We start from the raw sequence: 17,076 nt of genomic DNA, 5'->3' as shown, positions 1-17,076 counted from the left end.
CCTTGATTCATCTAATTACTTGATTCATCTAATTTAGGCTACTAGTAATTAACTTTTCTAGACTGTTTTAGAAGAGGACAATTAATCGCGAATGGAGAGTAGGTAACATCATTGATATTAGGCTGCAAGACAGTAATCAGCAGAGGTTGGTATTATGCTACACTTATTATATTGAATAACGTTAAACAACGTGTTTGCAGCGCAATAACGAAGCCACTTCTGCATCTTTTCCTTGCACCTCCAACAAGCAACAAGCACAATCTAGACTCTCTGTCTTTCATGATCTCTTACCGCCCTCTAGGGGCTCCTTTAACCAGTGCAATCCAATAACTGAATTGTGTAGGACCACAGTCAGGTTTAGTGTTCACATAACAGAATAATGAATCTGGTTAACGTTTTGTCTCTTAATGGAATTTGGAACAGAAGACCTAAAGGTTTGCTGGCAGTCCAAACTCACCACGGTGTTGAGCGAAGAGTTTAACTCAACGGAATGAATCGAATTCCACGAACGCACAGTAGCCCTGCAATTATTAGGCTTGGCCTATATGTAGTTGATTAACATTTCACTAAATGATTACCTCTATTATATTTTAGGCGCATTTTCATAAAATAACAAATTCCGGCAATGTAGACTTCTGCAACAGTGACTCTCGCCCATATTTTGATAAGTGCGTCTGTGTAGTTGTGTGTTTAATGCGTATAGTCTTGTTTAATGTGTAGTACCGCTTTACATCACTGGGAGTCACAATTTTACCACAGATTGAAGATCTGACTCACCTTATCCTCAGTCTCTTTTTTCAGAATTCCTCAGTCAATTAATATTAACAAAGTCCTTGTCCAAGACTGACCACTTCAGCAGAGTAATTCACTTTTTAATTTTTCATCACAAATATAGTTCATTTCATCACAAATATAGTTAATCTAATAATTAATCATGGGTACCACAATGTTATCAAATGTATGGGTACAATACATGTTTGTTATGCTTAAGTATGGCTTTATATATAAAATGCAAAAATATAGAATGAAAAAGTGTACAAAAATAAATGAAAAACATGAAAAATAATGTCATCCTGTTTTCAGCTGAACCCACAATACACTTAAAAAGCAGGCAACTACATTTTTGAATGCCAATATATAAAGTACTAAATGCTTTCCTGAAAATGCAATTCAGTAATCTCACACTGTTGTATTCTAATGAAATGTTAATAAAGCTGACTCGTGTCCTAAGGAAATGTTGATATTTTGGTCCCCCAAAAAGGCCTGTGTTCTGTTGCTCATTAAATGTATAAAGCCATAATGAATGTAATGAATGAGACATATGGAGTACAAAAATCCCTTTCCATCATGCATTTCAAAATGCACTAAATTAACAGCTTACTAACTAAACTTGCATCTTCAACAGTCCACTTAAGAAATATTTAACTTCATAGCATTACAGACCTGGAATGTTGAAACACTTTTCTATTCATTTGTAGGTCTGAACCATTGTAACTGTTTGATACATAATACATCAGCAAAACTAACAAACCATTATGATTCATAACCTTTTACGAGTGTCTTAGAGCAGCCCCTTGCCTTTGAGCAAAAAAAAAATCATAAGTTGAGCAAGACAACCCAAAACATAAAGAGGGAGGACAAACTTGGGGTAATAGTTAGTCGGAACTAACTAACTCTTGGCCTTCATGTGAGGGTGCTGTGACACAGGGGGCAGAAATTGTGTCTGCTAATGTCCTGCTCCATGGCACAGTGCTTGCAAGTACTGCACATCCAGAACTGGTACTCGGAGATAATGCGCCCTGTCACGATGCAAGTAGGGAGCTTTCCATCCACCCTGAGAGAGAGAGAGCACATCATTAAAGTCCAACTTGTATTCTAAGAATAGAGACAAAAGTATGTCTGGCTCTTTTTATGTAAACATGTTGCAAAAGCACTGTCCTACTCAAGTAAAGATACTCAGTAGGATTGCACACTGCTTTCAATATGCCCAAGCTCCACAGTAAACACCACATGATGCCCCAATTTGCAATTTTATGAGTTAAGCACAAAATATAAGATTCAATTTAACGTTTATAATAAAAGAGACCTCATGGACCGTCACATATCTGGCCATGTTTTCATTCCATATGAGAGAGGTCTTATACCCTTCAGAGATGCTGTCTAGCTCTGACTTGCGGTTGTCCTTGGGCGGGTACTTGGTGAAGATCTCCAGGGCCAGATCCTCGTAGCTCTGCCGGTGCTCGGGGCTCAAGCTCTCCAGGGACTCCAGCTTGATGAAGGCCCGAGAGCAAGTGCCAAACGCCCGATTGGCCGATGAGCAGATGGCCAGCAGCGAGTAGATCTCCACAGCAGGGATGATGTCCTCATAGTCACGCAGGTGCAGGGCTAATGGACACAGTGATGAAACTGCGATTTAAAATGTGTCACTACTGTATAGTTGCTTTGCTTGATAACCCAAGTGAAATGCTCTCGAAGGCTGTTTTGTTGGTGATGTTGTTTTGCCCGCATAAGAAAAGGAAATCCCCTATAGCACTAGGAATTTAATCTAACGCCTGTGTATCGTGCATTTTTCTAATGTTAAAACGTATGGTCAGAGTGTCTGAGATTTTTTTTCAATCACACTTATCTGACAAATTTTGCATGATGGCAAAACTGAACAGTATAGTCTACTAACAGCATCTGCATAGGCTCAACTCATTTTTCGATCTCAATCTCCCCAAAGTAACATGCACGGCTCATAAAGGCCAGCAACAGTAAGGAACATTTTCCATTGGTATGGTGCACACACATGCACAGACAATAACGCAAGTAGCCGTCACACAGGTGGTCTGTCTGAAGCAGCATTTACATTTACGCGTCATGCCATGGCTGTCTGACACACACATAGCCTAGGGCTTTAGACTGTACACCTTCTCCTGAGAAAGAAACTAACGCAAGAAAAGAAAAAGCCAATGTCATGGAGGTCAGACACAGCACACACTAACACACTCGCACACATTGGCGAGCCTGCAATAGCATGACGTCTGGTGCGGTGATATATCGTTGCTTTTTCTGACCCCGGTCTGGGGCAGAGCCCTCTGAGCACGCTACTTTAAATTACTACTGTCATCCTATCTCACTGGGTCTCTAGACACCTGGCAACGAGTGAATAACCCGTGTGACTCTAACCAGAACGGAGAGTGTGAGATTCAGTAGAGCATGAACCAAACTGACTCGGGGGGCGTTCAAGAGGTCAACAAACTGTGGCTTGGCGATACTTGATGTACCAACACAAATGTTTATGACCAGTTGGGCTATTTGTTGTTTCAGACATTCTTCTGTGCAACATAGCCCTGCCTCTACGGTATACTATTTCACAACTTGGTTAAGGTAGAGCTTGTCTGCTATGACACACTCAACGTCAACAAGGTGTCATTCCACCAGCTTGCTGTGGTTAACCAAATTGTCCAATTCAGTAATTGCAAATGGAGTGACCAAACATACTGTACAAAACAGAAACATGGCAAACCGACGTTGAGCCTGCTTTAAACTGACTTTGGCGGATCATGGGCACAGGCCAGACAGCAAGCACATTCACAGTGATGATGGAGCATCAAAATTAATCTCAAAAGGTCAACATGACATCCAAAGCAACCATGGTGGTTGACACTTGAATGCTGTTCAAACTCAGGGAGCAGTATTTGGTCAGAACACCGCAGCAGCACTACATTAACACAGGACTGTGTGCCTACACTCTGACCTTAAAACAGGCTGCCACTATGTGTAGAGTATTTCATAGAAGACTGGCGCACTATCCTCTATCTACTCAACTGCTTCAGAGAGTCATGTATCATATACTGTGTGACGGCCTGTTAGGCCTTCTGCGTATTGACTACTTGTTTTCAGGTGTGCTTAGGACTTAACGAGCTGATGAGCTGCACCTGTACACTGGAGTCCTGATAAGAGGACTGCTTCCTCTCCCCTTAGCAGGGCCATTCTTACTTTGGGTTTTGGACATGCAACACTGCACTCAGACACATTGCAAACACACAACATCCATGCATTACTGATGACTGACTTTGACCCACCTCACACTGTTTGTTTGTTATTTGGTTAATAAATCCATATTTTAGTTAAAGATCCAACCTCTCGACTCCCTCTTTTGTTGTGGCCTTACCCCTAGACCATAACAACTGTAAGTACAGAAATTTGCTCAGTCATTTGAACCTATCCCTTACAGCAACTCCAATGATTTACAAAGTGCCCAAAAGCTAGGCCTGTCATAATAATTATATTTTCTACTTATCACACACTAAATGAAACTATCGACAATAACTTTTGCAGACCTTGATGTTGCCCGATTGTTGCATTTATAATTGCATCATTAGTTTTCAACATTTGTTGTACATTTTTGTTTAAATTGATGTCCTAAATATGGTAACATAAAGGCCTGAGTGTACTTCAGTGGATATGGCCATGCCGAATGGTCATCCAGGCATGCTCTCTTAATAGTTTTCTCTCTACCCCTTCATAACTGGTTTACGTCTCAATCTAAATAGCAATTGCTACATAGTTGAAAATTCTGTTGCTGGTAATCCAATTAGCTATAATTCGCTGATGTGTGAAATTAAAAAACATTTCGTTATCAGCTAGTTTGCTGTAGGATGTATATGTGTCTCGAAAATATGTCTTGAAAACTTGCATACACACACATACCTTTTCATAAATAGCCTGTACGTTTTCAATCTCTGAAGGGAACAAGGAAGCATGGCAATACAACATTCTTAAGTGAACTCACTAATCTGAAACATCATCACATCCAGTTTTCTGAGCTGGGAACAAAAAAAAACTGCAGTTGCAGAGGCCTTGTGCCATTATTGTGCAACAACAAAATGCCTTGGTGATTTAGCAAAATTGTAGGCCTACTTCAGAATCGGGTGTGGCCCCTATACTCCGTCGTACGCCCATGTGTATTAACTTCGTAGGTGAAGGAATTTTGCAAAATCGATGTAAACCTTGGTCAATATAGTTCATATGTGGGAAATTACAGTATGCTAACATGTTGTGTGGAATGGACCACCCTGCTGTGCCCTCGTGTGACTGGCACCCCAGTCATGCGTGCGACGGTGGTCACTGACCATACCTGCGCTGGTGTCTACCTTTCACCATGCCATAGTTATGCTGCTATAGCATAGTGCTGTCATTGAGTTATCATGTGTCACGCCGTACAAGCCCTCCCCTCTCTTCTCTCCCCTTCCCTCTCTCTCTCTCAACTCTCCCTCACTTGCCGATTCTCACTATGGTATAACACTACAGTATATAGTACCATACCATTGATATACTTATTGATATTAACCATTTTTGATTTATAGTAATACTGATACTCTATGGGCCCGTCCCATTTCTCCCCCCTTAAAACTTCCACTTGGTTTTGATTGCCCTCAAAGCCCCCTCGACAAGGGAAGTGGAGGTGAAGATCTTTCCCTCTGAATTGGGACACCACTATATGCAAATTCGCGTAGCGAACGTGCTCACCTACGTCAGGCGCAGCGCCGACGTGTCTACCGGTAGTAGCCTGCTACTATTTTCATTCAGGAACATGCCCGTTCCAGCGGTCATTGTTGTGTGGGTTGTGCTGGTTTATCTACGTCTGGTTAATCAACAAAGATATTAGTGTTCATGTGAATGCCAGAATGGGTAATTTCATCTCCCACCTCATTTTAAGCCTGCATCGGTCCTGGCTATATTTTGAGGGTTGATTGTTTACCACTCCGTAAAGCGCCATGAGACGTGTAATGTTTTGGTGCTCTATAAGGGATATTAAATAGAAATGGAAATTACCTGTCTTCATGGCAGAGTCTACATTTCCGTCATAGAGCTGCCTCTGTGCCAGCAGAAAGAAGTGATATGCTTCTGCACCTCGCCAGGCATTGTCCACAATGCGGTTATCTGTCGAGGATGCATCCTCCTCCAGAAGTCCAGCCAACGCTGATGTTGCCTGGTCAGGAAGTTACACCACATGTGAATTACCACTGGTGAAATTACATGCAGGCTTTAGCTAAAGCTGACAGCACATCGTTTTGTGGGACAAAATAAGGACATGGGCCGCCAGACTGTGCTCAAGAAATGGATATTTGAGGCGGTTATTTCAAACACCAGCTGGGCTTCTGTCTCCAAAATTACACTCATTAGTGTTGCTAATAAGACGATGCCCCGAGTGAAAAATCTTTCCTGCTGGACAAAGCTCAATTCCGTTGGGTATCTATCTACACATTCAGTGACAGAGGGAAAGCTCTCTAAAGCTGACAGACACAGTGGAAAATCACCTCTGACTTCTTTCCTTTGGCCTTGCTTTGCTGTGAGGTCTTCATCTGCTCATGGTAATTTTCCACCAACAACGCTGCTAGTACGTACAGCTTCTTCACCCTCAGGGGCCTGGTTCTTTTCTTGGCCTCTTCATCAGCTATCTGTGGGTCGCAAATAGTAGTCAAAATTCTATTTCAATATGGTGACTAAGGTATGTTGTTATTTTGCACACCATAGGCATTCTCCCACAGGCACACAGCGATGGAAGGAGGACTACCTTAAACATGAGCCTAGCAGCATCCAGGAAATGGTGAGCCTTCCGGTACAGCTCCACTGCTTCCAGTCTCTTATTTTTCTCCAAGAGGTGAGAGGCATACTTGGCCAAGAGAGGTCCAATCTCCTTCATGTTGTGATCCTTGGCCAGCTCAACTGCTTTGTTCCACTGAAAACCAGTTATATTGCATCAGATCTATGGCACGGACACAATGTAGCTTAGTCTATAAATAGTCCAAATACTAAAACTCCCAAACATGGGATTTCTTAAGTTATTTCTTAAGGCCTCTGATGTCATTTTACTCTTCTTTTTTGTTGTTGTTTTAATACCGCCCAGGATAACAAAACATAACTCCTAAAACATTCCGATACTGAACACCAGCTAGTGACTAAGTACTGAATAAATAATGACTATATCACTGACACACAACATTTAGTAGAAATGCTTTAAGACAGCATGGATATGTACAATCCTGCCAGCTACATTAAATCTGTAAAATTGAAGAAGAATCTCACCTGGTTCAGGTGTACACAGGCTTCCACTGCGGCCTTGGGCTGGCTGCATTTGAGGTAGGCATTCACAGCTTGCTCGCACATACCGACTGTTACAAACATCTGACCTATATCCTACAATATAACACAAACAACAAACAATCCATCATTCCATACAGAAGACCACAACGTACAGGATATTACAGTAATGAGAACTGGGCCTCACTGGAAGCAGTTTGTGGTTCTCAGGAAGAGAGTTGGCTAATCTCTCCAGGCCGTCATAGTCCTCTAACATGTAGTAGCACTCTGCCAATCTCTCCTGATTTCGGCCCTGCAGATAGTACTGCACAGCATTTACCCTGTGGACAAACACAAATAAGTGCTGTGATGCTCATCTAAACACACATACAACCATTCATGATGTTAGAAAACCATATATGAGCCATTAAAATTCAAGCTGTATATGGCACACTGGAACGGTAAGTTCAATTAAATTAACAATGCAGTTACCACTTCTGTCTGTCTGCAAAGTAGTCCCCAATGGCATTGTAGGCCTGCTCCAGCAGAGCATCATCAGCGTCACCAGAACCGGTCTTCAGAAGCTGCAGAACCCTGAACCAGTCTCCCAGCTTCATCCTCAGGCTGATGGCCAGGTCTCTTTAGAAACACACACATACCATTTCAGCAGATATTACCCAAATGACGCATGTAATACCATGACAACCCACTGAGAATACAGAACAGAACTCCTGTCACCTGCGGTCCATATCCAGGTACATCCTCTCGGCCTCTTCAAACCGGCCAAAGTAGGCCACCACCTCAGCCTGCTTCATTGATTCACTCTGCAGGTTGCCGAGGCGTTTCACAAACTCAATGCCCTGATAGTCTTTGCAGCGGACGAATGCCTGCTCGGCAGTCTTTAGATCCAGCTTCTGAAGGGCTGCCTCAGCAAGCAGACGCCTATGGACAGAATTCAATGAAAGACTTGAATAGACCTGCATTGTTAGTACTAAAACATTTTCACAGGCAGCGACAAAGCATAAGGCACATTCAGCATTTTTGATACTTCCACTGCTATAGACATATCTAGAGCCAGTTAAAGGTAAAAAATGTAAAGTTCTGCCTCAAAATTTGAAATTTCTTAACAATAATGGATGTACAAAGTAAAATCGTTATGTGGCCTATAACTGAATGCTATGGAGCTGTACATCTTCACTCATGAAAATCTCAGGTGGACATGAACACGCTGTGAAGTCCTGTTTACACCCACAGAAAATTTGATGTGAAGGGATGGTGGTTTTCGTATGACCTTCGCTGCCTCTGCTGTTGGGAAACTAGGCCTGGCCATCTCATGAAGAACTCACGAAACATGCAAGAGTGCGTCACAAATCAAATTTGTTTTACTTAGCCTTTCCAAGGCACACTAAGGCCATTTCATGTTTTCACAGCTGACTGAGAATGACCCTCAGATCTCCACTCCTCAGGTTGGGATCCTTGGGTTGCCCCAGAACCTTGGTCTGAGTCATAAAAGATCTCTCTCTCACTGAGAGCTCGAAGCAAACTCTGAAATCACAGAAATGAGGGAGGCATCTGGGTCTCACTCTGGCTTCTTGACATTTGCACTTTCAATGCGTGACTGCCACTCGCATTCCTTGAGTTCTCCCTTAACAATCCAAATTCCTACCTCTCCATTACACAGAGCAGCTCAGATGAAAAAAGAAAAAGAACTTCTGCATTTGCACTCCAGAGACATCACGTTTTCAAGAACCTGGTGATGAGCTGGACAGTTGAAATACAGCAATAGATACTGAGATAGGTACGACATTAAAAACTAGCATTTCAATAAAGTCACCTATCTTACAAACATAATTCTATTTTGATGTGGATAACAGAAATATTGTCAGTTTGCCATGTCATCTAAAACAAAATGCAAAAATGTTCTCTAACATATGACACTTTGATTAAACCCTAAAATGTTCTCTGTTTCTTTTTTTCCTCAGCCACACAACCATGATTCCCCCCAACTTTGCTCAGTTTGGCTTCAACTCCAATAGACTCAGAGAAAGACCTTGAGCATTTTTCAGAGACTCCCAAATTCCTTGATGTGCTGTGAAAACTGACATGGGTAGCCCAAGTCCTCTTTAAGCCAATATCAATCAGCCCGACGCCACCAAAACACCATTGTAAATCTCCAAGGTCCTGTCAAGCTAATGCACTGCTGCCCCTGGCCTTGGATATGATTGAGTGACTTTTGTAGAAAAGACGATTTCTTTCACAGTTTAACAAAAAAAAACAGCTCTCAGCAACCAACTGTGATGGGAGGAAGGTATTTAAAAGCCATTACTTATGAAGCAATGACTTCAGCCACATCTTGAACCCACGGTCACATCCAAAGGTACTTTCACATTGGTTTATGCAACACCTCCCATGATGTCACACCAGAGGGTCTCTCCTACGTAGGGAACCAGACCTTACGTAGGGAACCAGACCTTACTGCACAGACCATAAACATCATGCTAAACTGCTACGTCAGTCTGAGGTTGCTTGCCGTGAATGCATCATTGCCTTCCCCTCACCCCATACGTAGACAAACTACTAGACAAAGTGGTCAGGGTATGCACACTGGGAAGGACAGAGCCTTCCTAACCATAGCCTGAGATAGAGTGTGTCTCATTGTATAACCCATAGATTGAAGGACAGCTTGTTATTTATGATATGCACCTAAGTCTACTGACAGAATACTTGAGAATGTAGGATATAACAATTTGTCAACAGATACCGCATAGTAGATGAGTCATAGGAACCAGAAGAGAAAAAGTGAATGGCTTTACTGTAAGACATACCAAAGTCTGGGATGTGGGTTGTCCTCAATGAACTGGGAGGCATCTTCAATTCCCACTTTCTCTATCAGCGCTCGGCTGTCTCTCAGCGAGCGTATCTCAAAATTTATTAGATAATCTTTGTTTGGTCGCTCAGGATCCTGAAAGGGTGGGGAGCAGACAGCAGTAATGAGTCAGTTGTAGAATTCAAATTTAGCGCAAATTCTACAAAACTGACTGATTATTTGATTAACTGTAGTTTGGTTTTGGCTTTGTTCTGATGATCTGATGCCAAGGAACAGTCAACAAAGCCGTTATTTCAGCATACAATTCCAATAAACATTAGAATGTGGAGACAATTCTACCTTCATAATTTCATCTAGAAGAACAGACTTGATTTCCAGGTCTTCAAAGTTGCATATGTATCCAGATGTTTGAATTGGCTCCTTTAAATGACATGAAAAAGGCCATGGGGGGGGGGGGGGAATTAGACATGAATGGGTAAACATACATAACATTCTTTTACAGATAAATACAGCCATTCAGTAGTGTGCTGTCAGAAATTATTCTGATAAGATAGCAGAGTTTATTTTCAAGAGCAGGGAGGAGTGGCTTCATCAAGAACATACAAGGAGCATTCACCTCAGGGTCCAGGTTCCTAAACACATACATCCTAGTCTTCTCCATCATGGCAAAAAGGTCTGGGTTATCATTGGCCCACTTCATGTCCCAAACGTCCTTGCGCTCAAACTTGGATGGATCTCCCGCTGCTGCTGTTGCCTGCTCACCCGCTAAGCCATCCCCTGAAGATGACCGCGACTCCAGGTCAAGGAATGTCAACACTCCCGCAATGTCGATTATGGCCAGACGACTAGGGACAAGAATGGGGAAGATTACTGTAAGTATACAAACTTCTCACTATCCATCGCTGCACTATTTGCATAACAGAATATGGCATTTTCCTTTAAATAATAACTTAAATAATTGTCATGTTTGTAGGATTAATATCGTGAGGTCTCTAACCTGGAATTACAGTTGAGGGAGAGCTGATATGCCCTGTAGTTCAGAGTGTATTTTTGCAGAAGTCCGACATTGGGAAGGGAATACCTCTGAATAAGGCCGGATTCCCGACCCTGGCAGGATAATAGTCACCAAACCACAGTTTCATTCTATGCAACTTGCAGTAATAAATGTGCTCATTAGATTTCTCAAAGAGTATGAGGAAAGTTACGTACCACAATCAGTGTTTTATCTGTGGCTGTGATGCAGCAGATGGGGTCTCTCGTTGCCTTTGAAATTAAAGGCTGAAAGTCTGTAAACTGCATTTACACCATACAAGTACGTTGTATAACTCATTCATGGCTTTAGCTATAGCAAAATAACATCAGTAATTAAGTAAACTTTTATGATAAGTGTGAACTTTTGGAGACTAATTCACACAGGGAAGATACTGATAACTGATAACCCAACACCTTACAACCAGGGAGGAACCCACTCCCCATTATAACATGACTGTATATGAAACAAACAAGCTGTACTCACAGCAAAGGCTTTGGCAAAGTCAAAGGTGCCATCTGTAGTCCCTGTTGGAGTGTCGTCAATATGATATACCCTGTAAGAGTGGGTGGGTCGGACAAGAGGAAGGGATGGAGGCAGGAAGAGAGGGAGGAGGAAGGGGAAGAGAAGAGAAAGAGGCAGATCAAACGGGGAGAAAGGCAGACTGGTACAATTTGTACTTTCCCCCTCGGGTTTATGTACAAGGGGAGACCTGGCGGGACACCTGGTCCCAAACCAGAGCTGACTGTCTGGGTTTCTATTGCTTGCCCTGTGTTTGTACACACCCATGAATGGACCTTTTCTCCCAAGATAGACAGAGTCAACAAACACGCTCTCACACCGGCTTGACAGACTAACATGGGTTTGTCTAGAGAGCATTTATGAGTTTCAGATGAAGCATCTCCCCCTCCTATAAAGACCATAAACTTAAAATGTACCTGCATCTACACATGGCAGGGGCATGTTAGGTCAAAATCCTTCTGGTTGTGTCATGTGGCAGCTTCCACCACTTACCTCTCTCTTCCCTCTTTCCTGGTCTTGGCAACTTGATTGATCTCTAAGGCTGTGAGTTTCTTAGCAACACGATACTGCCAGGTGTAGAAGGCTTCCTTAGACGCAGCGATCACATGCGTTTTCGTCATGGTGACAAACAGTGGATCTGTGAGTGAAACATTTCACAGAATTCAGGAGTCGACAACTTGAAATTAAAAAACATAAAAATTATATTATGCAAGACATATCTACAAGCAGAACTTACTAAACAACAGAGAGCTTAGACATTTATACACTAGATGCACCAAACATTTCAGAAACATCTAGCCAAACCTACCATCCCAATGGCAGTATGCAGTGGAATATCAGAACATACAATCATAATTTAGATAATGAACAATAAAATTGTGCACTTTTTAAGAGCTCTGCGCAAACATGGTGATCCTCAGAGAAATGTATATCCACCAGAGGATGAAAGGCGCCCTGTCATGTATCAACTGCCGTCTTTGGCAGACGTGTCAGTGGCAGCACAAATCTGCATTATCACACAGGGAAGGAATTTTGCAGAATGCCTGTGAACCAGGAAGATGCTCAGTGGCTCTGTTTGCTATAGGTCAGTGAAAGGCCTTTTTGTTGCTGAGTTGCACTTTTGTGGCCATAGCCAACCTTTGAAAACCCACTCAAACAGACTAACCAGAGAGAAGCCTCTGCTACCAGTCCATCTACAAGCCCTACAGTTAAGAATCTCACACTGCTGGATAGAAAACTAACAAATAAGGATTGGCTTTTAGACGTTGAGGTCAAGTTTGATTGTTGTATTAAAACTTAAAGGACTGATTTTTGGGGTTACTCACCAATATCGATGTACTTGGAGTCCAAAGGAGTCCCGATAGAATTACAAAGGACCAACACATACTGAAATACAAACAAGAAATTGGACATTCCAACCAACTAGTCAATACATACATGCCTCAAACAATCATATGGAGTAAACAACTGTATTACAAATCAACCCAGAACATGAAATGACTGCATGAAGTTATTTACCGTTGCATTGCCTGATTCTGGTTCTGCATCCTCCTAATGGTGGATTTGAGGAAAAAAAGACAAATGTTGAACTACATACAAGATGCATTTCACTAGTAGACAGTGCTATGAAACATATTTCACTACGAGCATTTGGTAAAATATGCCTGCCCTTGGATGCTGGAACCAGTAATTTTCAAGTACAAGCGATAACTTGCCACACAAGCCTCACAATTACACCAGAAGTACTGATGGTGCTTTCTAAACGTATTTGTGGGTGTCACTGTTTGCGCACGCCATATTCTTATTCTCCCTGCAGGAATACAACTACTAACCTTGCCATTGCTAGTTCCTTGCCCTACTGAAGAAGAAACTGGACCTTTCTTCATTGCATTCTGATAACCCTTCAACTTTTCTCTTTCCCTCTCAATGTCTGGCAGGAATCCAGGTGCAGAAACTAAAAGAGTCTGCTTACATAACCACACACTTCAAAGCATGCATCTCTCTTACAACTTTACACCTCAATAATTAACACCAGCAAAGCTCTAAAGCATTCTATTGGTCTATTGATTTGCATGGCTTACCTGTGGCTGGTTGTCATCTGCCTTGGTGGCAAGGATACAGAAGTCCCCACAGGTAGTGATGGACATGAGACTCTTCACATACTTCACAAACTTTTCATTGTTCTTGGTGTCCCAGAAAACCACGCTGTATTCTAAACGATCTGGCCTTGTGTAGGCATACACAACTGTGTTGGAACAGTAACCCCACTACAAACAAAATATGGGGGGAAAGATACAACAACAGATTAATAGTTAAGAATTTCCAACAAAAAACACTCCCAACATGGTTAATACATGTTTTAACAAAGTTAAGTATCAGCAAATTAGGTCTATTCATATACAGATAATTATTGATTTGTGCCATGGTGTTGGGAATGGAAGGCTCTCTAGAATATCAGTTTTCATACAGGCTAAGGAAGTGACTTTATGTGCTTAGCTTTAACTAATTCTATACTGATCAAATGGACTCATGCTTCTATTCTCTGACCTAAGTGGAGGTACACATCTGTCCATTTTAACTAGCCACTTAAATGCAAATACATTCCTAATGCTAAATCTCTGTGGTTTTCAAGCTACCATAAACATTATTAAAAATATTGTAAAATATCAATTAGTCCATGTTTTTGCAGGTATTACAGTATATTTATTGTTGACCTTGTAATCAGGTCTGATGTTTGCAAAGTAAATAAAGGAGTCAACGGCCAATCCAATACGCAATCCTCCACCTTCCCAGGATACCGCCGTCATCTGTTTCCCAGGGACTTTCAGTGTACGCAAATGCTTCAAATGGCACAAGAAATACATAGTCATTGATCAATGCAGCTGATGACCTTTCAAAATGTAGCCTAAATATGTAGTTATGTTTTTGTGGTGAGACTTGCATGCTCTAACCTCTCCAAAAGGAGTGTAGAACTGGACTGTGTTTACTTCTTTATCCAAGGAGATGTTCTTCTGACATCCAGCCACAGCAAGCACGCTGCCATAGTGGTTCCACTGGATACTGGCCACATTCATTTGAGTATCAAGCAGGACTGGATCTGAACCCAAAGGTCGAGGGTAAGTAACAGTATTTCTACATAAAACCTGCTAGCTGCTGGTAGTTCCCTACAGAGTATATTATGTAGACTTAACAGCAGTCCCAATTTGCTTACTTTCATCATTCTCATAGCGCATTATCTGTCCTCTTCCATTGTCGAAGATGACAGCAAGACATGGACAATCAGGCTCAATGTAACCCTCTGTTCCAGGATACCAGTGAATGCCTGCTATGCTGATGGCTCCAGTGACATTTATTAAACAGCTGATAGTCATTTTTACCTTTGATGTAAACCACAGAGAATGATGGTAAACTACAGAAAATGTCACCTTAAGAAAAGGGTATTTTTACATTTCATTCTGTGACTAAGTACTCACAATGAAGTTCCCCTGGTTATCGTATATGTGTATTTCTCCATTGGCCATCCCAAACAGAAGGATCTTGCTGTCGGGAGACCAGGCCACATGTGCCAGCTGGATTCCCTTTAGCTCTTTTCCCCATATTCTGTTACCTGTTGAAAAACAACAACCTATCATCAGCAGTTTGCCTAGCAATGATGTTGATTCATTCATCATTGATTCATTATGTATTATTATTATTATAAGATCTCAATAGTCTGCCTGTGGTAGACAAGCTGTATGTTTTCTTCCTGCCCCTGCTCATTCCAAGCTCGGCTTAGTATCACATATTTTATCTACATTTACACAGCTCCAACAGAATGTTGTTGTATCGCATATAAAGACAATAAAGATCTATCTATATTACAAGAAATTACATTGTCCCCGGGCAACTTGGGGTGAAGTGCCTTGCTCAAGGGCACAACGGTGGAAGCCGGGAATTGAACCCACAGCTTTCTGACTACTGCATACTAACTCAGGTCCTTAATCATATGCTACCATCTATCTAGCTATTCATGATGATCAAAGTAGTACAAGACGATTCTGATCAGATTTGGATTTTGAAAGGATGTTGGCCAAGGTTTTTCCAAAAGAGCTGAGAATGCCAACATGAATTAGCTGGACTGATCAAGTGAAAACAAAACAGGGCTAACTCACCATCCACTGACCCCACAATGACTGCCCCATCCTCGTACACAATGCAGATCTTCTGGCCATCGGCATTCCAGCTCATACTCCGTACTACAGATTTGTTCCTGTTGTTTATCATCTCCTCATACCAAGAGCCTGATTGTGTAAAGAAAAGTACAAAACCAAATCAAGTCTAAGTGGCAGAGGTACTCAAATGCAGCTGACTATTTTGGTTGATAAAAATGTAAAACCTTTGTACAGCATCCAAACAATGATAAGGCCATTCTGGTCACTGGTTGTTAGTTTCTGGTACTGTTCATTCCATGTCACAACTTGCACAGCACCTGTCAGAAAAGTATATTTAAACAGAAATGAACCTGCTGAGCACAGAAATGCATGAGCCTGATGAACAGCAGAATCACTGTTTTCCGTAAAGTTCTTACCACTATGTCCTTCAAGAGTCTGATTCATTGAGAGGTTACTGGGTGCAGCAAGTCCTTTTAATTTGGCATCATCTACAGACAACAGATGATGGGAGGAGGGAAATAATTAACTTTTTGCCATAGACAAAAAAGCTCCGATTTGAGAATAACAACAGATAGTAAAGGATCATTATACCTGTTTGAGTTTCCAGTTTCAGAACTTTAAGAAGTCCTTCTTCGCCACCACATGCAATGAAACCCTGATCTTTGTTCCAGGACACACATTTCAAACGTATGCTGTTCGGAATAGCAATCTGACGGGAGAGAAAGGGTGGCTATTTATTAGTAGGCTACTTTTCGAAAAACTTATTGGGACAAAGAAAAATTTTTTTATTATGTCAAAGGCCAACTTTAGGTTGCAGAGCAGTAATTATTCATGTTAACTTACAACGTAAATGAATCTAAAACGCAGTTAGACGCATAAACAGTAGCCTAAGTACAATACATTTGGATAAATTATAAATTTACTTGACTGTGTTAATATAAAACTTACGAACGTCAACATTTAGAAGCCTAGCCTATTTTTTATTTATTTTTATCAGATTGACTAACGTTGACGTTAACGTTACAGCTATTTACAACAACAATAAGAAGAAGGGGTTTTGGATAAACATCTTACCTTCTTGCTTAGGTAAATAAACATTCTTGCAAATTATCTGCCAGGCACGTAACTGATGTTGATGTTAAAGAGAAGCATTAGCCAACGGCGAACAAATAACTAACGTTGACGTTAATTTTGGCCAATGTTTACGAAATCAACCTAGCATTATTGATCTGTCGCTTACGAGGTGAATTAACTTCAAGTTGCCCGTCTTACTTGTTTACCTATGCTAAGCTAACTGTTTATGTTTGCCATTAGCCTCTAAATACACTGTACCATATGAAACTGTGAAGATATCAAATTCTATTAGCATAAAGCGACAGATAACGCATTTTATTTACGTCCTCAGGACAGGACAGAGCATCATCCACGGCTAAGCTAACGTTAGCACACTTCAAGAGTTTAGCTCCGTTTCCAGGTAA

The 17,076-nt window shown here is 41.5% G+C and overlaps 1 protein-coding gene across 5 annotated transcripts; it reads right to left on the bottom strand.

The window, feature by feature from the left end:
- Positions 1–851: 851 nt before the first annotated feature.
- wdr35 (WD repeat domain 35) lies at positions 852–17,065 on the bottom strand. Of its 5 annotated transcripts, none has more exons than XM_042071533.1 (29): positions 16,673–17,065; positions 16,190–16,307; positions 16,015–16,086; positions 15,823–15,915; positions 15,599–15,727; positions 14,921–15,054; positions 14,659–14,824; positions 14,399–14,544; positions 14,162–14,287; positions 13,529–13,714; positions 13,280–13,414; positions 12,966–12,998; positions 12,773–12,833; positions 11,940–12,084; positions 11,412–11,481; positions 11,105–11,188; positions 10,893–11,002; positions 10,512–10,740; positions 10,235–10,315; positions 9,894–10,030; positions 7,807–8,010; positions 7,561–7,707; positions 7,277–7,409; positions 7,075–7,185; positions 6,563–6,727; positions 6,306–6,446; positions 5,821–5,977; positions 2,145–2,385; positions 852–1,834 (listed from the first exon to the last, which is right to left on the bottom strand). In XM_042071533.1, the coding sequence occupies exons 1-29, from the start codon at positions 16,694–16,696 to the stop codon at positions 1,684–1,686; spliced, it is 3,729 nt and encodes a 1,242-aa protein (XP_041927467.1). In that variant the 5' UTR covers positions 16,697–17,065; the 3' UTR covers positions 852–1,683. The 5 variants fall into 5 exon arrangements, with proteins under 5 accessions (XP_041927467.1, XP_041927469.1, XP_041927468.1 ...); XM_042071535.1 differs by having other exon boundaries at positions 11,105–11,158; XM_042071534.1 differs by having other exon boundaries at positions 13,280–13,411.
- Positions 17,066–17,076: the final 11 nt, after the last annotated feature.

The sequence above is a fragment of the Alosa sapidissima genome, chromosome 19 (genome assembly GCF_018492685.1).
Source record: "Alosa sapidissima isolate fAloSap1 chromosome 19, fAloSap1.pri, whole genome shotgun sequence".
NCBI classification, from domain to species: domain Eukaryota; kingdom Metazoa; phylum Chordata; class Actinopteri; order Clupeiformes; family Clupeidae; genus Alosa; species Alosa sapidissima.
The sequence above is the reverse complement of the archived record's forward strand: the minus strand, read 5'-3'. Positions and strand labels throughout refer to the sequence as shown.

Coding starts and splice junctions, on each gene's coding strand:
- wdr35 (XM_042071533.1), bottom strand. CDS start 16,696: ATGTTTATTTACCTAAGCAAGAAG. Junction 14,825..14,920: donor ATAACCAGGGGAACTTCATT/GTGAGTACTTAG, acceptor TTTACATCAAAG/GTAAAAATGACTATCAGCTG. Junction 6,728..7,074: donor CCTGTGTACACCTGAACCAG/GTGAGATTCTTC, acceptor ACTGGTTTTCAG/TGGAACAAAGCAGTTGAGCT.